Genomic DNA, 21,299 nt, shown 5'->3' with positions numbered 1-21,299 from the left:
CATTTACATCAAGCATATTACTATGTGCTTTTCGTCCTTCTATAATCCTGTTTCTCCCCCTTCTTGCCTTGTTTTGCATTGATTACTATTTATTATTCCTTCCCTGCCTCTGTCAATTGGAAGTTACACACTCTTTTTCTACTCTTTTAGTGGTTACCCTAAAAATTACGACGTGCCTCCTTGAACTGGCAAGCTCTAATTTTATGTAATACTTTTACCCTCCTCGTGAAAAATGAAGGAATAATTTAATTCCATTTACCACTGTCACTCCCTCCAGAACTATATATATTGTTGTGTAACTTTTTAAAGTACTATATTGATACTAATATACTAATTGTAGTATTATTTACTACAGCAAAATGCACAGATCTTAAGTCTACAGATCGATTAATTTTGAGTAATGTATTCTGCCCATCACACAGATTAACATAAAGAACATTTTTATCACCTCAAAAAATTCACTCATACCCCTTTGCCCTTCCCTTAGAGACAATCACTATTCCAATTTCTATTATCATAGATTAGTTTCGTCTGTTCTTCCCATAAATGGACTCACATCCTATGTACTCTTTTTTGCCTAGCTTCTTTTGCTTGACACATTTCAAGATTCTTCCATGTTTTTGCATTTATCAGCAATTTGTTCCTTTTTATTTATGAGTAGCATGCCATTGCATAAATATTCCACAGTTTGTTTACCCACTCTCCTGTTGATGAATTCAGGACCTCCAACTGGCTGAGACACAGGTGAGCACATCTGGGCTGTTTCCAGTTTGGAGCCATTATGTATAAAGCAGCTATGACCATTTTTGTACAAGGTTCTTGGGGTGAGATGCAATTGTTCCTCTTGGGTAAGTGTAGGTGTATACGTTTACAGAATTTAAATTCCATATATATGTTCAATCCCACAAGACATTAATGCTTATTAATTAAAGCAGTGGTCATTGAGATTTGCCATTTTTAATGCTCTTTATTCCTTCCTGTATCCCCAACACTCATCTGGAATAATATTCCTTCCGCTTGAGAATTAGTGCCCTTCTGCTGGTGGCTAACTTTCTTGGTTTTGGTTTTTCTGAATACATCTTTATTTCACCTTTGTTTTTGAAGGACATTTTCTCTAGATATGTAATTCTAAATTGGAAGTCATTTTCTTTCAGCACATTTACGATATTATTTTACTATTTTATGGCTTCCATTTTTGCTGTGAAAAAAAAGTTGTTAATCAAATGGTTGCTCCTCTGAAGGTAACCAATCCTCTTTTTTCTGCCTATTTTTAAGATTTTATATTTGGTTTAATTTCCTGCAGCTTCACTCTGATGGCTCCAGGTATGGATTTTTTTTTTTTTTTTAATCGTGAGATTTGTTGAACTTCTTGAATCTGTGGCTTGATGTATTTCATTTATTTTTTAAGTTTCTCAGCCATTATCTCTTTAAATATTGCTTCTACCCTATTATTTCCCCCCCTCCTGGGCTCCAAATAAAGGTGTGTCAGACTTTCTCATGGTATCCTTTATATCTCCAACCCCCTCTTTTATATTTTTCATTCCTTTGTATCCATGCTTCATTCTGAGTGGTTTCTTCTGTCCTTTCTTCCAATTCATTACTTACTCCTCAGATGAGTCTAACTTGCTCTTAAACCCATGAATTGGTTCTTAATTTTGGCTTTTGACTATTTCAGGTCTGGATTTTCTGTTTACTTCTGGTTTATCCTACTCCTAGGTTTCCCCTAGGAGTGCAGCCTTTCAGGATCCTAACCCTAAATAGGAAGGTGGTTTACCTAAGCAATCACCTTTGGGGACATTTGGACTCCAAATTTTGTCTCACTTGCCCCACACAGCCTATTTTCTGCCACCAATTTTGGATCAGCAAATGACTCTAGGGTAAAAGCTCTCCTACTGCTGGTCTCCTGCTTTCCTCTCCTTCCATGCTCTCACTGTCTTCTTAGTTAGTTTATTTTAAAAAGCATTTCATCTAACATTTTTAGTTGTCTGCAGCTCAGCTTGAGGATTGGACAAATTATTTAAGCCACCATTGTTGAAAGAGAAGCTCAGTTACTAAGTTGGATTTCTAGTCTAGTTCTCCTGAGCTCCAGTTCCACTAATCCAATGGCCTATTGGACACCTCCACTTGGGTATCTACAGGCACTTCAAAAGCAATAAACTAAAATTATCTTCCCCCTGAAACCTTTCAGCTTCTCTTAGCTTCTCAACTAATGAGTCAATGTCACCTAGACTTCAGTTATTTGTATGCTTTTCCTGAATTCCAGTTGATTCTACTTAAAAAGCATCTCCCTATAGTGAACAAGACCGTATTATACATTTAAAAATTTGTTAAGAGGGTAGATCTCATGTTAGGTGTTCTTAACACACACACACACACACACACACACACACACACAAGGACACAAGGAAATGTTTGGAGGTGATGGAAATGTTTATTACCTTGGTGTTGTGGTGATGTGTTTCACGGGCATATGCATATGTCCAAACTCATCAAATTGTATACATTAAATATGTACAGCTTATGGTATATCAATCATACCTCAAAAAAACTTTAAAAAAATTTTTCCAATCTCCTATCTACCTCTATAGCCTCTGGAGCCCTCGTTATAGAACAAAGACATTATGCCTGTCCCACAAAAGCTTGCATGATCTGCCCTCTGCTACCTTTTCTTGCCTCTCCTCCTCAGTCATTCTTACACCCATAAACCTTACATCCTAGATCAGGGTTGAAAACATGCACTGCTAATGCAGCCAGTAATGCAAATGAGTGAACAGGGTGAATAGGGACCATGATGAGCTAGACTCATCTCAAAGAAGTAATGGATACTTGGTTCCAGATTATTGTTCATGGAGAGATGCAGAACCTAGATTACCAGCTCTCCAATATTTCAAGACAAGTCAGAATTCCAAATATTCATGTGCCATCTGCTGATTTTAAAATATGGGCAATAAATTTATGGGCAAATTTTATATATATATATATATATATATAATATACATATATAATATATAACATATATATATTTGAGAGAGAGAGTACATGCCAGACAAAACATGCCTGCCGTCTGAAGTTGGTCCATGGGCTACTTTTGCTCCAGACCATAAGAATATTCAAAATTCTCCTAAATATGTAGGAAACAGACTTCAGTATTCTGCCGTCTCTGCACAGAATACCTTTCTCATCCTCCTACCCTTGTTGAATTATTTCTCGTTGAAGATTTTCCTGGCCCTAATGCAAGCAAAATAGCCCTTATCTGGGCCTCTTAGCAATTTACCTATCTCTCTGTTGTAGTATTTAACTATATGACATTATGGCTATTTGTCCCAAATAGAGCTCCTCAAAGGTATGGACTATATATATATGATATATATGAGATACATACACACACACACACACACACACACACACACACACACATATATATAGTCTTCATCTTTATGCCTTCAGCCGGTGCTTAACACGTACTAGGTCCTCTGGAAATCTGCAGTACGGAAGAAGTTTCCTGATCTTTAGTCTTGCCTAGGTACAGGCTTGCAGAGGTTGGCAGCGCAATACGGTCAACGACTTCTGCTGGCCATTAGAGGGCAGACTGATTCCACAGCTCTCCGGCCCCCAGCCCAGCCGTCAAGGGCCCCAAAATACTCTCCCCAATTTACCCCTCCGCTTGTCATTTCCAACACTGTCTCCCACCGCCCCGACAAATCCCATTTTAATCATCCTCCTCAAGACACACATTCACACACTGGCAGGGACCCTGAGAACACACCTCTTCGCTCCTCCAGCCACCCGCAAGCTCTCCCTCCCCGTTCCTACAGCCTTTGGGGAACTAAAGAGTTAACTCCGCCCTTCTACCTGGTCCTTTTTCTCCGCTAATCCGCTCAATCTGGAAAACGGGCCGGGCGGGGCGGGGGGGAGATCCTAGATGGACTGGTTACGGGGACCCTGGATTCACCTACTTTAACGCCTTTTCCAGAAACCGTCACCCTCCCGCACCACCCCGACACACATCCAAACACTCACACTTTTTCCTGCCAAGATCCCAAACCAGCACCTCTTTCTCTCTTCCCCAGACGGAACCAGGTAGGAGGGGAGGGAAAGGTGGGGCGCAAGAGGCCCCCTGTTGCTCCCACACACTTCTCTATTCAGTTCTCCTTCCCGACCCCGCAACGGAGCCCTTTCTACCGGTGCCGCTTCTCGGAGGAGGAAGAAGTTTGGCCGCCGAGAAGCGCGAAGAGGGTCTAAAGGAAAGTGTGCGGGCTGAGGGGCTCGGAAGAGCCCGCGACTTCGGGGCGGGGAGGAAGGAGTTAAAGATCCAGGATTGGTTCTACGGTCACGGAGTCTGGGAGGGGAAGCGGCCGGGAGGGAGGGTTCGGAGCTTGGCTTGGGTCCTCCCCAGTCCCCCCCGGACTGCCGGAGACTTGGGCCGGCCGGACGCCCCTTCTGGCACACTCCCTGGGCCAGGCGCTCACGCACACATACAAACCCTCACACTCTCCTTTCCCTCCCTGGCGCCCTCTCCCATCCTTCTCCACGGAGCGCTCGCTCGCGCTCTCGTTTTCTCTCTCCTAACACACTCACACACACACACACACACACGCTCTCGCTCACACTCGCGTCTTCTCGGCCCCCGCGCTCTCCTTGCACCCACCTGCTCTGCAGCGCCCTGGGCGCACCCCTCGGTCGCGCGCCCCTGGCGCTCCTGGCGCAGACTGTCACAGCTAGAGGGGGCAGCGTGCCCCGGGGTGAGCGCCCCCGCCCCGCTCGTCCTCCCTCCCACAGGGGCGCTCCTGGTGCCCAGGACGGGCCGCTGAACCGGAGGGGACGCAGGAGGCCATGGTGGGAGCGCTTGTCCGCCTCGGTGCCCGCTGAGGCCATGCCGCGCCCCGGCTGCCCCTCCGGCGCTCGCCTGCGCCTGCTTCTCCTCCTGCCGCCGCTGCTGCTGCTCCCGGGCGGCTACGCGGGCGACCTGACGGTGGCCGTGGTGCTGCCTCTGGCCAACACCTCGTACCCGTGGTCGTGGGCGCGCGTGGGACCGGCGGTGGAGCTGGCCCTGGCCCGGGTGAAGGCGCGGCCGGACCTGCTGCCGGGCTGGACAGTCCGCACGGTGCTGGGCAGCAGCGAGAGCGCGCTGGGCGTCTGCTCCGACACCGCCGCGCCCCTGGCCGCCGTGGACCTCAAGTGGGAGCACAACCCCGCGGTGTTCCTGGGCCCCGGCTGCGTGTACGCCGCCGCCCCCGTGGGCCGCTTCACTGCGCACTGGCGGGTGCCGCTGCTGACCGCCGGCGCCCCGGCGGTGGGGTTCGGGGCCAAGGACGAGTACGCGCTGACCACCCGCGCCGGGCCCAGCCATGCCAAGCTGGGCGACTTCGTGGCGGCTCTGCACCGACGGCTGGGCTGGGAGCGCCAGGCGCTAGTGCTCTACGCCTACCAGCCCCGCGACGACCAGCCCTGCTTCTTCGTGGTGGAGGGGCTGTACATGCAGGTCCGCGACCGCCTCAACATCACGGTGGACCACCTGGAGTTCGCCGAGGGCGACCGCGACCACTACACCATGCTGCTGCGCACCGTGCGACGCAAAGGCCGAGGTGAGACGGGCACACCCGTCCGGCCGCTTTGCCTCCGGGCCTTCCCCGGGACATCCTCTCTCTTCTCTGGGCCAGACTTCTCCTCCCCGCCAGACTTCTCCTCCCCGCGGCTCCTCGTTCCTGTCTCAGCCTCCTCCGCCCTTTCCACCTCTGAGTTTCTATTTCCCTCTTTTTCTCCATTACCCGCCCCCCTTCCAGTTCCTAGGCTCTCCTCTCTTCTCACCTCCCCCCTCCCTCACCTCCTTCCCACAGGTTCCTCCGGAGTTAACCGGAGGGAGAAAATGCCTCCGGCCACCATGACACTTAGTAGGGCCCCAGCTTAGTTCCTATCCCTCATCTCTCCCCCATTTTCCTTCTCTTCCCAACAGGCTTCTCCCCTCCTCCAGCCTCTCCTCCCGGTGCTCCCACACGCCCTCTCCTCTTCCAGTCTCCTCTCCAGCTGTCCCTTCTCTGCTCTCACCCCCTCCTGACCTCACCTTGCCCACCTTTGGCTCCACTATTCCCTCTCTCCCTATCTGGGCTCCTTCCTCCTCCCCCTCCCACTGCCTCCTCCCTCCCTTCATCTTCCTCAGGCCACAGCCCAGACTGAGCCAGGAGTTCCACTTAACTACCTCGGGGTCTCTGAATTTCCTCCCCTGGGTGCCCCAGCTTCAGTTCCCCCTCCACTCCCTGACACTTAGGCTTTTCTCTCTCTCTCTGACCCCCCTTCCTCCCCAGTTGTCTACATCTGCAGCTCCCCAGATACCTTCAGAACCCTGATGCTTCTGGCCCTGGAAGCTGGCCTGAGCGGGGAGGACTATGTTTTCTTCCATCTGGACCTCTTTGGGCAAAGCCTGCAGGGAGCACATGGCCTTGCTCCCCACAGGCCCTGGGAGAGAGGGGATGGGCAGGACGTCAGCGCCCACCAGGCCTTTCAGGTGAGTGTTCAGCTTGGAAGCGCAGGCTGTGGGGCTCTGGGCTGGTGGCACATTGTTTCTGGGTCCTGGGTCCCTCAGGGTCTGAAAGGATTCCAGAAAAGGGGTTCTTGATGCTCAGAGGGAGTTAGGTGACAAAGGGCAGGGGGCTGGGGCAAGGGGTGTATAGAGGGCCAGGGGACTTCAGAACCACGAGGCTAAAAAGATGAGAGAATGCCCTTGAGGTGGGATAATGTTCACATCTCACAGACCATCTGGACTTGGAAAAGCCATCCCAGTTCATCCCCTGCTTTGAAGCAGGCAGCACCTCACGCAGGATATAGGGTCCAATTTGACCTTGAGCAAGCAGAGATGCAGCTCTGGGAGGTGGGCACCCAGGGTACTGGGAGGACTGGAGTCAGCACCCAGCTCTCCCCTCTCCACTGACCCCTTCCTCAGGCTGCCAAAATCATTACATATAAAGAGCCGGATAATCCTGAGTACTTGGAATTCCTACAGAAGCTAAAACACTTGGCCCATGAGCAGTTCAACTTCACCGTGGAGGATGGCCTGGTAGGAGGGGTTCCTGGGACCCTGCAGCGTGGACCTCCAGCCCCCAGTTCACGGCCCTCTGCCAGTCGCCGCCCTGCTCTCTCAGCCATCCCCGTATTCCCAGGTCTCCCCTTCTTTCCCTTCCCACTGTTCCCGTATCTCTCCTGATGATGGAGGGGGGCATTGACAAGTTGTTCAACCTCTGAAACTCAAATCCTTATCAGTAAAATGAGGATGCTACATCCTGCCCTATCTGCCAAGCAGGATTCAGAAGCAGTGATATACGCGGAGGCGTCTTACAAGTAGTAAAATCTCTCTGTGCTGTGAGCGTGTTTTCTCCCATCCTCTTCCAAGCTCCCAGTGCCTCCCATTCCCCACCCAACAGCGCCCCGCTCTGTGCCCTTCACACGTCCCACCCCAGCCCAGCTCTGCCTGCCCCTGCAGGTGAACACCATCCCAGCGTCCTTCCACGACGGGCTCCTGCTCTATGTCCAGGCAGTGTCGGAGACTCTAGCATATGGGGGAACTGTCACCGATGGGGAGGGCATCACTCAGCGGATGTGGAACCGAAGCTTCCAAGGTCAGGCACTGGAGGTGGCAGGAATGGGCTACCTTGGGGTGCCCCAGGCAGGAAGCAGTGGGAAGCCCCTAGCCCTGCAGTGCAGGTACTCACTTGCCCCCACCAGTCTCTTCCTCTCTTCTACCTCTCTTCTTCTTTAGGCTCTTTTCCCCGTGTCCCTAGTGCCATCAAGAAGTCTTCCTAAGTGCCCAACCCCAACCATTCCTGCTGCTGAAATGTCTGTCTGTCTCTTTTATTCCATATATACATATACACATATTTGGAAGGCAAGACAGAGAAGATCAAAAGATCAACAGACAGAGATGAGGTGTGGGACCAATGAATTTCCACCCTGTCAAAACACAGCCATCTTCCTCCATACCCCCAGGTGTGACAGGATACCTGAAAATGGACAGCAATGGAGATCGGGAGACCGACTTCTCCCTCTGGGATATGGATCCTGACACTGGCGCTTTCAGGGTAAGGCTGTGCCCCCAGAAGACAGTGCCAACTGGGAATGACATTTCACCCTCCCACCGCCCTGGGTAAAAGAGATCCAGCCAATCTCGAGGAGCAACCAGAATGATAGGGACTTACAGGTGTTATCCTTGGGGAACCCCATGTCTGAGGAGGGAGCACAGTCCTGCCCTCAGGAAACTCCATGTCTCCAAAGGTAGGCAAGATCCCCTCCCAGCAGAGACAGACTGACTCAGGGCCAAGATGAATGCACATCATACTGCTCTATAAGTGCAACAGGAGCAGGAAGGGATTGAGACCACAGGCACCAAGGAGCAGATCATCCAGGGAAGGCTTCCTGGAGGAGGGGGTACCTGGATTAGGCCTGGGAATGTGGACTGAGAACACTGCATTTTCCTATTTCCTGTGTGCTTCAATCCAAGATTATAAACTCCCTGAGTGTAGGGCTGTGATTCCATACAGTTTTCTTTATAAAGCCCTTAAGTCATTTCCAAATTTGTCCACTCTGATAACATGGGGCATAGGTATGAGGCTCTCTGCATCCAGTCACGGCAGGGACTCGTTGAATAGTTGACAGTGCAGACACAGTCCCTGGCAGCAGAGATGGGGTAGGTGGGGGGCAGGATTTCTCCCTTGGACAGGAGGCCTCACCAAGGGCCCTTGCCCACCCACCACTCCTGCCCTCCCATAGGTTGTTCTGAACTTCAATGGAACCTCCCAAGAGCTGGTGACCGTGTCAGGGTGCAAACTGAACTGGCCTCTGGGGTATCCACCTCCTGATGTCCCCAAATGTGGTTTTGACAATGAGGACCCAGCCTGCAACCAAGGTGACCGCCCCTTGCCTTCCAAGCCTCCATTATGGAGATGCTGCATCCTTCCTGCTCAGGGAGTCAAATACATGCTCCTCTCCCACACTGAGGGGCTCCTGGAGAGACTCCTCCTGCCTTTTTCTTCCCTTCATCCATCATCCCAGTTCACTGATTGAATATTTTTTTAAACTTTTTACTTTATTTCATTATTATATTAATTTTATTTATTTATTTATTGGCTGTGTTGGGTCTTCGTTGCTGTGCACGGGCTTTGTCTAGTTGTGGCGAGCGGGGGCTACTCTTTGTTGAGGTGCGCGGACTTCTCATTGCGGTGGCTTCTCTTGTTGCGGAGCACGGGCTCTAGAGCGCAGGCTCAGTAGTTGTGGCCCACGGGCTTAATTGCTGCACTGCATGTGGGATCTTCCTGGACCAGGGATCAAACCCGTGTCCCCCCTATTGGCAGGCGGATTCTTAACCACTGCACCACCAGGGAAGTCCCTGATTGAATATTAAAAGGTTCTTCAGGGAATTCCCTGGTGGTCCAGTGGTTCGGACTCCACGCTTCCACTTCAGGGGGCCTGGGTTCAATCCCTGGTCGGGGAACTAAGATCCCACATGCCTGTGCGGTACAGCCAAAAAAATTTTAAAATAAAAAAAATAAAGGTTCTTCCCCCTGGTGTCCAATGTCTAACCCAAATCTCTCTTGCTGCAACTTGGACTCTCCCCTACAGACCACTTTTCCACCCTGGAGGTGCTGGCTTTGGTGGGCAGCCTCTCCCTCCTCAGCATTCTGATCGTCTCCTTCTTCATATACAGGTAAGCCTTGGAATGAGGGTGGTGATTGAGGCTGGGAGACCTAAAGAACCAATAGCAGAGGAGGTGGCAGGGACCCAGAGGGAAGAGGGAGGGGTAAAGGGACAGCACAGCAAGGCCCAGGGAGATGGGGGAGAAAAGAGACTAAAAAGCCTCAGGACACCTGGAAGAGAGAAGGAGGAGGGAACAGAGGTGGAGTGGCCAGCGAGGATCTGGGAGATCCAAGAAGGAGCAGATCTGTTGGGGGCATCATAGGGTGTGGATTCCGGCCTGAGGCTCGTTTATCCTCCCTTCCTGCTTGTACAGACCAGATGGGAAGCAGTGGTCCAACACCTGTGGGGTTGGGCCTATATTAGTTGAGCAGGGATGAAGGCTCTGCTGTGAACCAAGTGCTGAACCCAGAGTGGAGGAGAGAGAGAAGGAAGCCCCACTCCTGCCTTCCAGTGGGAGGCTGACAGGAAAATGCAGGAAAAGTTAAAGACAGAGGGAAGCAAGGAGGGAGAGAAGGAAATCAATGCTGGTCAAGCATATACTGTGTGCCAGGCACTTCCACACACAGTTTTTCTTTTCATTCTTATAACAATGCTTTGAAATAAATGTCGAGGTCCCCAATTCCAAATGAGGACATTTAGACATGAACCTGAGACTCAGAGAAGTGGAGTGACTACCCCAAGTTCCCCAGTGAGGCAGAATTTCACCCAAGCCTCCTGACTCTCAGCCAGGAGGATGTAATTGCCCCACCCATCTCTTAGCAACTGCAGTGGTCCCAGGGCTCTGAGGAGAGGCTGCTGAAGCACCCCCCAACCCTGGGTCAGGGGCTCAGACATGGACTTAGGTGCACATTTCTTGCCTCAGGAAGATGCAGCTGGAGAAGGAACTGGCCTCAGAGCTGTGGCGGGTGCGTTGGGAGGACGTGCAGCCCAGTAGCCTAGAGAGGCACCTCCGGAGTGCAGGCAGCCGGCTGACCCTGAGTGGGGTAAGAACTCCGGTACTGGGGGAAGGGGACAGAGTTGGGAATGGGCGTGTGGGTAGTGCCTGATCGGTAGGGTAGAGAGCAGGCTTCTAGTCCCAGCCCTGCCTTCACTTGCTGTATGACCTTGGGCAAGTCACATTCCCTCTCTGAGATTACTGCAGGTAATGATTACATCTACAGAGCTCCCTCACAGGGCTCTTTCAAAAGTTAGAGATAGCATATGTGAAAATACATTTTACTTTATTTTTTTATTTGTTTGTTTTTTTGTATAATCATCTGAAAGTTTCTGCATATTTTTTTTTCATTGGGGTATAGTTGTTTTACAACGTTGTGTTAATTTCTACTGTACAGTGAAGTAGTAGAGTTCCCTGTGCTATACAGCAGGTTCTTATTAGTTACCTATTTTATACATATTAGTGTATATATGTCAATCCCAGTCTCCCAGTTCATCTCACCCCCCACGCCCCACCCCCCTGAAAATACATTTTAAAAAAGTAAATAAATGAGGAAAGGATTTTATGATGTGGAATGAGAGGCAGGGCGACACAAAGATAAGGCAGGGTAGTGAAGATCAGAGCTCAAGCAACCAGGATGGAGAGCCAGGTCCATGGGCTGACCACCCGTCCTGCATTCCGTCCCTTCAGAGAGGCTCCAATTACGGCTCCCTGCTGACCACAGAGGGCCAGTTCCAAATCTTTGCCAAGACAGCGTATTATAAGGTGGGTCTGGGGAAAGACCACTGGTCCTCAGGACTGGGGCAGAGCTTTCCTGTGATGGAGGACTGGAGACGGTCTTAGCACAGGGGTGGGCTGTCAGGGCTGGGCCATCTCCTTACAGTGACAATCTCCATTCCTCACTCAGGGTAACCTCGTGGCTGTGAAACGTGTGAACCGTAAACGCATTGAGCTGACGCGGGAAGTCCTCTTTGAGCTGAAGCATGTAATGTGGGGAGGGAGGCAATGGCCTGGGGAAGAATCTAGGGACACAGTGGAGGTTGGCCAACAGAATGGGTATGGAGGGACTGCAGGGTATCCTAGGAAGGGATGGGCACTGTAGCCCTGGGATGGGCCCCTGCGTGATGTGGGTAGGAGTAGGGGAATCATAGATGGGAGAAGGGCTGGAGATTTTGTAGGGGCTCCATTGGATGGGCTTAAGAAGCAGAGGGAGTAGGGAGCAGGTTCTGGGGAAGGGTTCTTTAGAACAGGAGTGGGAATCACCAGGGAAGGTCCTAGAATGTCTGCAGAGAATGCATAGGGACTTAAGGAGAGTGATGGGTCCCCAAGGGTGGGGGCAACTTGGCAAGGAGTGAGGTCTCTGTCAGGCTCTGATGCTGGCTCTCACCTGCAGATGCGGGATGTGCAGAACGAACACCTGACCAGGTTTGTGGGGGCCTGCACTGACCCCCCCAACATCTGTATCCTCACAGAGTACTGTCCCCGTGGGAGCTTGCAGGTGAGGCGACAAGGGAGTGTCAGGACAACTAGGTCTAGCCCTGGGTCTGCCCCTGACTCAACATAAGGCCCTGGGCAAGCCTCTCCTTCTTTCTGACCTTTATTTTCCCCATCTGTAAAATGGGAGTGGGGGGAGGGTGGTGGCACTAGAGTAGATCCAAAGCTTTGTCCCGTTCTGCCAGTTAATGTCAGTGGAACCCCTGCACTCCTCCTCCTGGGGGCATGTGCAGGGTACAGGGCTGACTCTCACTGCCCAGCAGGACATCCTGGAGAATGAGAGCATCACCCTGGACTGGATGTTCCGGTACTCGCTCACCCATGACATCGTCAAGGTAGGCCCAAAAGTGCCCACTGGGTGTGGGGGGAGGGGCCAGGCAGTCTTCTCCCCTGGCTGTGGTTGGTTGGAGGTCTCACTCATGCCCAAGACCCCTGCCTCCCCAAATGTCCCAGGGTATGCTGTTCCTGCACAATGGGGCCATTTGCTCCCATGGGAACCTCAAGTCATCCAACTGCGTGGTAGACGGGCGCTTCGTGCTCAAGATCACTGACTACGGGCTGGAGAGCTTCAGGGACCCGGAGCCCGAGCAAGGATACACCCTCTATGCCAGTGAGCCCCGACCTGACTCTGACCCCTAACACCAACCCCAGCACAGCCCAGTGGGGAGGCTGATGCCTGGCCTGTGATGGGCTCGGGCCCACCTTTCCTGACTCCCTGCTCAATTCATCATCAGTAGAAAGCGGAGTCAGGGCTTCCCTGGTGGTGCAGTGGTTAAGAATCTGCCTGCCAATGCAGGGGACACGGGTTCGAGCCCTGGTCTGGGAAGATCCCACATGCCGCGGAGCAACTAAGCCCGTGAGCCACAACTACTGAGCCTGTGCGTCTGGAGCCTGTGCTCCACAACAGGAGAGACCACGACAGTGAGAGGCCTGCGCACCACGATGAAGAGTGGCCCCCGCTCTCTGCAACTGGAGAAAGCCCTCACACAGAAACGAAGACCCAGCACAGCCAAAAATAAATAAATTAATTAATTAATTAAAAAAAAAAAAAAGAAAGAAAGCAGAGTCAGACAAAATGGTCTCAAGGCCCCTTCTAGCCCTAGCACCCCCTGTGATGTCTCCAGATCAGTCCCAGTCACATCCTCTGGCACCTTGTTTCCCCTCATCCCTTAGCTTTGGGGCCCTTCACCCTGTGACTCCTGACCTCTGACCTGCAGAAAAGTTGTGGACAGCCCCTGAGCTCCTGCGAATGGCCTCACCCCCTGCCCGGGGCTCCCAGGCTGGTGACGTGTACAGCTTTGGAATCATCCTTCAGGAGATTGCCCTGAGGAGTGGTGTCTTCCATGTGGAAGGTTTGGACCTCAGTCCCAAAGGTGAGAGGACCATGCTTTCCCCTAATGCTGCCACACTCAACTAACCCCAGCTCCAGAGAGAGGGAACCCTGGAAATGCCACCGCCCTTTGCTCCACTGCTGCCAGTGACCCTGAGCATGACTAGCCCAGTTCCCTGCAGGGCTCCCCTGCCCCGTGCCTTGGTCCTGGACCTCCCCACCCCGTTTCTCAACAGGCCCTGGGCTGAACCTACCCCTCGGCCTCTCTTCCCCCACCACACAGAGATCATCGAACGTGTGACTCGGGGCGAGCAGCCCCCCTTCCGGCCCTCCCTGGCCCTGCAGAGTCACCTGGAGGAACTGGGGCAGCTGATGCAGCGCTGCTGGGCCGAGGACCCGCAGGAGCGGCCACCCTTCCAACAGATCCGCCTGATGCTGCGCAAATTTAACAGGTCGCTGGCATTAGTCCTGGATCCTCCCAGCCTCCTCTACCCCCCACAGCGAGCGCGTGCCTCACACTTAAGTCTTATCCCTGTGGTGGCAGAGGCCACGCACAGCCCCCCATACACAGGCTGCTCCAACCCGCCACAGCCTCGCAGCCCCCTCTGTGAATACTGTAGGACCCAGCTGGTCCCACAGTCCCCTACCTCTCATACCCTGCTCCTCCACTGGCCCCTACTCCATCAGCCTTCAGTGGCCGCAGAGTAAATGGCCTCCCACCTCCTCCCTACACCTCTCTGCCCTCCGTGGGAGCTCCCACCCGGCCCTTTGATCCCCTTCCCCAGTGTGCCCCTGGGGGCCGGTTCCTCCAGGCACACCCCTCTGCCAGCCTGTGTGCCCTCACTCTGTTCTCAACTGGTCCCTGTCCCTTTCTGCCTCTTCTACCTCCTTCTAAGCCCCTTGTGTTCAACAAAGATGTTCAAAATAGCCAATACGTCCGAAGCTTGATACTTGACCCTGGGGTCTCAGGGATGAATTGTACTTTCCTCCGACCCTTTTCCCCTGCCACCCCCATCCTGCTGTGCCCCCCAATCCTGACTCTCGCCAGGGACCCCACTGCAGTGGGCTGACATTAAGCCTGGGTAGGGTGAGAGCCTGGGGGAGGCGCTTCAGGGTAGGGCGTGCTGCTCCTCTCTCACCGCCACCCCTGTCCCCAGAGAGAACAGCAGCAACATCCTGGATAACCTGCTGTCGCGCATGGAACAGTACGCCAACAACCTGGAAGAGCTGGTGGAGGAGCGGACCCAGGCCTACCTGGAGGAGAAGCGCAAGGCGGAGGCCCTGCTCTACCAGATTCTGCCTCAGTGAGTGCCCGTGCTTGGTGCTCCCACCACCCCTGTCCCAGCCCCACCTCTCCTTCTGATCCTGCACCTGTCCCTGACCCCCCAGCTCAGTGGCTGAGCAGCTGAAGCGCGGGGAGACGGTCCAGGCCGAAGCCTTTGACAGCGTCACTATCTACTTCAGCGACATTGTGGGTTTCACGGCCCTGTCGGCGGAGAGCACGCCCATGCAGGTAAGTCAGGCACAGCCCCAGGTGGCAGAGCAGCCGGGTGTGCTTGGCTTGGCACCTCCATCCCATAGGCCTGCCTTCTGGTTCCGCTTTTCCCACCCGAGCCCAGGTGGGGTCCCTTACTCCCCACCCCTTTTGGCTTCTCTTTTCTTCCAGGTGGTGACCCTGCTCAACGACCTGTACACTTGCTTTGATGCTGTCATAGACAACTTTGATGTCTACAAGGTGAGAAAAGATGGGAGGGGACAGACAGACGGATGTGGAGGGCAGAATGACATAGTCTTAAGCGAGAAGACCAAGAGACATGGACAAAGACAGTGTCACTTGGAGACCCAGGAAAGGGCAGAAAAACCGCACGGGGGACGGGGGATGAGCGAACAGTGGCTGGTAGATGGGGGGTGGGGAAAGGAAGGCGGTGCCCACAGTGTGGGGGCCGCACCGGGAGGAGAAAGTTCCAGTCCTCAGGTCCGGCACCCTCTCGCGGCCCTCACAGGTGGAGACCATTGGGGATGCCTACATGGTGGTGTCCGGGCTCCCAGTGCGGAACGGGAGGCTGCACGCCCGCGAGGTGGCCCGCATGGCCCTAGCGCTGCTGGACGCGGTGCGCTCCTTCCGCATCCGCCACCGGCCCCAGGAGCAGCTGCGCTTGCGCATCGGCATCCACACAGGTGAGGCCGCCGGAGGGGCGGGGAGGGGGCTCCCAAAAGCTGGAGCTGCAGGTGAGAGACGAGCCGGCCACGCCGCCACTGCTCCCGGTGCGCGCGTACACCCACACCTCTGGGCTCCCACCGACCGCAGATCCCACCTGCTGCCTCTCCTGGAGCGCCCTAGCCCTGTCCTATGGCCACCCTCCGTTCCTCCCACCTACTTCCCTAAACTGATGGGCTTCCCTCACTGATGGGCTTCCACTCCCTCCAGGACCCGTGTGTGCAGGTGTGGTAGGGCTGAAGATGCCCCGTTACTGTCTTTTTGGGGACACAGTCAACACGGCCTCAAGAATGGAGTCTAACGGGGAAGGTATGCTGGGTCCCCGAGGCGGGACAGGGAGGGCAGGGTGGCTGTGGCTGAGGAAGGCTCTCCTGGCAGCGGGTGCCTATCCAATCCATGTTCTCCCTCCTCCCAGGCTCCCTTTTCATAAGGGTTCAACCTGGCCAGATCACCTTGAATCTAATCAGAGACTCAGGTCCCAGCTGCACCCTCTTGGCAAATGACTGAAAAGTCTTTCCAGACCAATGTCCAGCAGTTCCCAGCTGGGAACTACCTTTAGGGCCCTCTTGGGTGTGGTAAAGAGGGCTCCAAAGCAGCCCACTTGGGTGTGAATCTCAGCTCTACAACCGACTCAGCTGTGTCAGTTTGCTACACCTCCCTGAGCCTCTGTTTTCCTCACCTGGAAAATGAGAATTAAATATCTACCTCAGAAGAGTTACGTGAGAAAGTCATATAACACAACTAGCAGATAATTGTCATTCAACTTTTCTGAGCCTTAGCTGTTGCTCTTTTTTTTTTTAATTAATTAATTTATTTATTTATGGCTGCGTTGGGTCTTCGTTGCTGTGTGCGGGCTTTGTCTAGTTGTGGTGAGTGGAGGATAGTCTTCGTTGCGGTGCGCGGGCTTCTCCTTCTGGTGGCTTCTCTTGTTGCAGAGCAGGGACTCTAGGTGTGTGAGCTTCAGTAGTTGTGGCACATGGGCTCAGTAGTTGTGGTTCGCGGCCTCTAGAGGGCAGGCTCAGTAGTTGTGGCGCACACGCTTCGTTGCTCCGCGGCATGTGGGATCTTCCCAGACCAGGGCTCGAACCCGTGTCCCCTGCATTGGCGGGCAGATTCTTAATCACTGCACCACCAGGGAAGTCCCTGTTTATCTTTAAAATGATGCCTGTCTCAGTGTTCTAAAAAACATAGCCCAACCCCTGGAACACAGTAGGTACCTGATAAATGCTTGCTCCCACCTCTTCCCTGGGGCTTGCTTCCTGTTGATCTTCTGCCTCCTGCTGTAGTCAACACAATTAAATTCAGTAAATATTTATTGAGCAACTACTGAGTACCAGGCCCTGGAATACTAAGATGACCCAGACCAAAGTTTGCTAGGGAGTCCACATGGACCCCAGCTAAGCCTCGTGGTGGGCAAAGGGCTACTTGGGAGCCCAGAGGGGGTCTGGTTCAGCAGATATTCCCTGGGCACTGTGTTGAGGCCGTCGAAGTGGGAGAAAGCTTCTCACTGAGGTTCAGTCCTCAAGGAGCACATTCTCAGAAATCGTTTAACAGCAGAAAAGGGCCTCTGCGATGCAGACCCCAGGAGTGGTAGGGGCGAGTTCAGAGGGAGGTCAAAGAAGGGCTGTGGGGAACAGCAGTCAGGAGTCAGGAGTCTGGGCAGACCTCAGCAGATTTGGGCAGGTCTCCTCCCCGAGGCCTGGGCTCCCTCAGCCCTGAAATAAGGGTGTTGAGTTAAGAAACGATGATAGCAAACACTTGTATAGTGCCTCCTAAGTGCCAGACTCTTTTAAAATATGTAATGAATAATGTTAAATTTAATCCTCACTAGAAGGCTTTGAGATGGGGCCTGTTGCTATCAGCATTTTGTAGACTAGGAAACTGAGGCACAGATAGTTTATACTACTTCCCCAAGCAAGTGTCCAAGCTGGGATTCATACTAGGCAGGGCAGGCTCCAGTGTCTGAGCTCCTGACCACTACACTCTACTGTCTGTCTAGAGCCTGGTGATGCTCTGGCGTGCTGTCCGATAGAACTTTCTGCAGTAATGGAAATGTTCTATAAGCTGTGCTGTCCAATATGGTAGCCTCTGAGGCATTGCATTTTTCACTATATTTCAATTACAGTTTAAATAGCCACATGTGACTAGTGGCTTTCATGGTGGACAACACAGTTCTAGAGTTCTTAGGGAGAGGCCCGTGTGGTCAGACACTACATGGAGGGGGTGGGACTTTGAATTAGGAGGCTTTCTGGGCCAAAGGAAGGAGGGAGAGCATCTTTCTAGCCCCACAGTCCCTGATCTCCTGCTCCCATCTCTTGCATCTCTCATCTCCCTTCTCCTACCCAGCCCTGAAGATCCACTTGTCTTCTGAGACCAAGGCTGTCCTGGAGGAGTTTGGTGGTTTCGAGCTGGAGCTTCGAGGGGATGTAGAAATGAAGGTAGAAAAGGAAGTCCCTACCCTTACCACCCCTTAGGGTCCCCGAAGGGCTTACCCTCCCCCAGGCCCCTTCTCAAGCAGCCAACCCCACTCCCAACATTTGGGAAAGTGGATGAGTCACTCCCCACCCCAAACTCCTCTTTTTCCCTCCAGGGCAAAGGCAAAGTTCGGACCTACTGGCTACTGGGGGAGCGGGGGAGTAGCACCCGAGGCTGACCTGGCTCTCCTCCTGGCCTTCCACACCTCCCTTCCCTGTGCCAGAGGTGAGAGAGAGGTGCCAGGCCTCAGCCTCGCCTGCAGTATCCCCACCATTGCCAAAGAAGTAGCTTGAACAGCTCAGATGTGCAGACCCCAGTGGAGACACCAGACATTACCTCTGAAAGTGGACTGGTATTGAGGGAGAACTTGGAGCTCACAGGACCAGACCAGAACTCACAGCCATGCCCAGGGACACAAACACACACACACACACACACACACACACACACACACACACACGTAGGCACACGCACCTGCTCTCCACCCTGACTCAGGCCAGGCCAGGCTGGGATATGGATTCCTGGATCCTCCTGCCCCTCCCTGTGCCCTCTTCCCTCAACCTTGCTACACTGTGACTTTTATGGGGAGGAGGAAAAGGAAAAGGGATTATAGGTGAATCTAGGGGCTGGGGGGAGTCCACATCTGGGCCTAGCCCAGATGGGCCACAAACATGCCCCCTGTCCCCCACCACCCAACCTAGGATGCAATGCACAGGGGAGAAAGGGAAGGACAGAGGGCTGTGGGCTTGTATGCCTTGCTTCTCCTGTGAGTGGAGACCATTAAAATCTTTATTCCAGTGACAGTGTCTTTTCTTGAGGGAGAGCGGGTTGCCAGAAAACACAGCCATATTCTCCATCCTGTGCTTCAAATAAGGTGTTTCTCAAGTCGGAATGCAGTATCTGAAAAAGGCTGCAGTGCCCCTTCCGTTTTGAGGAGCCAGTGTTACAGCCTACGAATTACCCCAGCAGTGCTGATGCTGTTGGTCTCAGGACCCATTTACTCCCTTAAAAGCTACTGAGGGCCCCAAAGAGCTTTTGTTTATGTGGGTCATACCTATCAGTATATTCTGTATTAGCAATTAAAACAAGTCTTTGTTAACTCATTTAAAATAACTATAATAAACCCATCACATGTTCATTTTTTGCAGCTTTATCAAAGACAGTCTTAAGAGAAACTGGCTTTTTTTGAAGACTACAGTGAGTAGTTTGGTGCTACTGCCTTGATTTATGCTAAGACACCAGCAGTTTTAACCCCACTGTTTTTGCACCATCAGTGCAAATATCAACACAGTCAATAAGGCAAATAATATAATTAGTAGGAGTGTGAAAATCTTGTGTGTGTGTGTGTGTGTGTGTGTGTGCATGTGTGTGTGTGTGTGTGCGTGTGTGTGTGTGGCTTGAGGAATCTTAGTGCCCTGACCAGGGATTGAACCCGGGGCCCCTGGCAGTGAAAGCACCGAGTCCTAACCACTGGGAATTCCCATGAACGTCATTTTGACCTCATCCATCCCCTGAAAGGATCTTGGAGACCCACAGAATCCGTGGACTACACTTTGAGAACTGCTCTATTACCCAATGCCCAGCATACAGTAGGAATATAAGGAGTGTGGACTGAATGGAGAGTCCTGGCATCTGCTCCAGGAGGCCTGGGAGCCAAGAAGGAGGGGTGAGGTGGGAACATATGGATCCCTTTTTACCTCAGTTGAAATGTGGGAATTGTCCACCTGCCCATCCATCCCCATACCAGTGTAGACAAATGTGAGTGATAGTTTACAACATGACTCTCAGCTGGGCTAAGGGCCCTCCTTTCCCTGCTCTAGCCACCCACCCCACCCCCTTCCTGATCAGGCAGGCAGGAATGTGAATGCGGGGGAGAGGTGGCTGCAGCTTCACCTCCCCCATGGGGAAAGAAAGTGCCAGACATTTCTTCAGTACCATCCATCAAGTGCAGACAGGCCCCTCCTCCGACCTCCCCAAGCCTCTTACTGGAGTCCACGCCCAGCGCCCAGCGGGACTGGAGGTCTGTGTGGGCTATGGAGAGCTTGGACGTCTGCCTTCAGGACAGTGCGCCCTGATACACAAATGGTGGTCTGGAGGTGAAGAAAGGATAAATTGTTCTCCCTTTGTCTGATGACCCTTCTTGATGTCCTGTGCTCCCTGCCCACCCTTTTTGGCCTCAGTCAGATTTGATTTATTGGGAGAAGGAGCTAACACAGTCAAGTACGCACCCTCCTCCGCTGGGGATGAATAGCTCTGGGAAGGCCTAACAGAAGGGTGGTTGCCTTGGTAACCATAGCACATCCACCTTCCTGGTGGGCCCTGGTGGCCATGTTGACTCCCAAGCCCCCATTCCTCCTCGCAGGTAGTGGCAGTCCCAGAAGAGAGTAGAAATACTAGAGAACTGTGGGACCTAAGATGTCAGATCAGGGACTTCCCTGGTGGTGCAATGGTTAAGAATCCGCCTGCCAATGCAGGGCACACGGGTTCGAGCCCTGGTCTGGGAAGATCCCACATGCCGCAGAGCAACTAAGCCTGTGCGCCACAACTACTGAGCCTGCGCTCTAGAGCCCACAAGCCACAACTACTGAGCCCGCGTGCCACAACTACTGAAGCCTGCGCACCTAAAGTCCGCGCTCCACAACAAGAGAAGCCACTGCAATGAGAAGCCCGCGCACCGCAACAAAGAGTAGCCCCCCCTCGCCTCAAGTAGAGAAAGCCCGCGCACAGCAATGAAGACCCAATGCAGCCAAAAATAAATTTAAAAATAATAATTAAAAAAAAAAAAGAAGTCAGATCAGGCTGGAGGCTGGGATATCTAGAGAGACTGGGGTTTGGGGAGGGGAGACTGTAAGAGATGAGGTGGGGAAGGAGGGGCGGGGAGCTGATTGACTGAGGAGCCCCGGTAAGACAATTGTAGGAAATTGCCGGTCAGATCCTTCCGGGGCAGCCTGGCTCCACTGCGGGCACTTGGAGGGGAGGGGGCTGGGGGAGTGGGCGTGAGGAGAAGCCCAAGGAGTCGATGACTTCAGCAGCTCAAGAACTTTCACTGGAACTGAGGAGATTTCCTTCCGGAGGAAGGCCCCCGAAGCCAGGAAGGACTGGGAAAGCCATTACTGAGGGGAGGTGCGAGGGGCCGGAGTGGGGGGCGGCGTTCTGAGGGTAGCAGT

The 21,299-nt window shown here is 52.9% G+C and overlaps 1 protein-coding gene across 3 annotated transcripts; it reads left to right on the top strand.

Annotated features, from left to right (window-relative positions):
* Positions 1 to 4,409: 4,409 nt before the first annotated feature.
* On the top strand, positions 4,410 to 20,872 carry NPR1 (natriuretic peptide receptor 1). 3 transcript variants are annotated; one of them, XM_082435516.1, is made up of 22 exons: positions 4,410 to 5,585; positions 6,303 to 6,502; positions 6,938 to 7,051; positions 7,475 to 7,610; positions 7,978 to 8,069; positions 8,758 to 8,893; positions 9,607 to 9,691; positions 10,544 to 10,664; positions 11,306 to 11,380; positions 11,523 to 11,600; positions 12,009 to 12,113; positions 12,370 to 12,444; positions 12,563 to 12,719; positions 13,327 to 13,482; positions 13,723 to 13,891; positions 14,597 to 14,743; positions 14,829 to 14,952; positions 15,106 to 15,174; positions 15,443 to 15,617; positions 15,868 to 15,966; positions 18,004 to 18,095; positions 19,281 to 20,872. In XM_082435516.1, the coding sequence occupies exons 1-22, from the start codon at positions 4,874 to 4,876 to the stop codon at positions 19,299 to 19,301; spliced, it is 3,138 nt and encodes a 1,045-aa protein (XP_082291642.1). In that variant the 5' UTR covers positions 4,410 to 4,873; the 3' UTR covers positions 19,302 to 20,872. The 3 variants fall into 3 exon arrangements, with proteins under 3 accessions (XP_082291642.1, XP_082291640.1, XP_082291641.1); XM_082435514.1 differs by lacking the exon at positions 19,281 to 20,872 and adding an exon at positions 18,248 to 18,933 and having other exon boundaries at positions 4,417 to 5,585; XM_082435515.1 differs by lacking the exon at positions 19,281 to 20,872 and adding an exon at positions 18,248 to 18,933 and having other exon boundaries at positions 4,423 to 5,585; positions 12,373 to 12,444.
* Positions 20,873 to 21,299: the final 427 nt, after the last annotated feature.

Source organism: Balaenoptera physalus, assembly GCF_965194825.1.
Source record: "Balaenoptera physalus genome assembly, chromosome: 1".
Classification (NCBI taxonomy): domain Eukaryota; kingdom Metazoa; phylum Chordata; class Mammalia; order Artiodactyla; family Balaenopteridae; genus Balaenoptera; species Balaenoptera physalus.
Note: the sequence above shows the minus strand (reverse complement) of the source record. Positions and strands in the feature narration are given on the sequence as shown.

Bases quoted from the DNA above. Each gene is read 5' to 3' on its own strand.
- NPR1 (XM_082435514.1), top strand. From the start codon at position 4,874: ATGCCGCGCCCCGGCTGCCCCTCCGGCGCTCGCCTGCGCCTGCTTCTC. The intron at 11,381-11,522 runs GTGGGTCTGGGG...TTCCTCACTCAG, and splicing joins CCAAGACAGCGTATTATAAG to GGTAACCTCGTGGCTGTGAA. The intron at 11,601-12,008 runs GTAATGTGGGGA...TCTCACCTGCAG, and splicing joins TCCTCTTTGAGCTGAAGCAT to ATGCGGGATGTGCAGAACGA.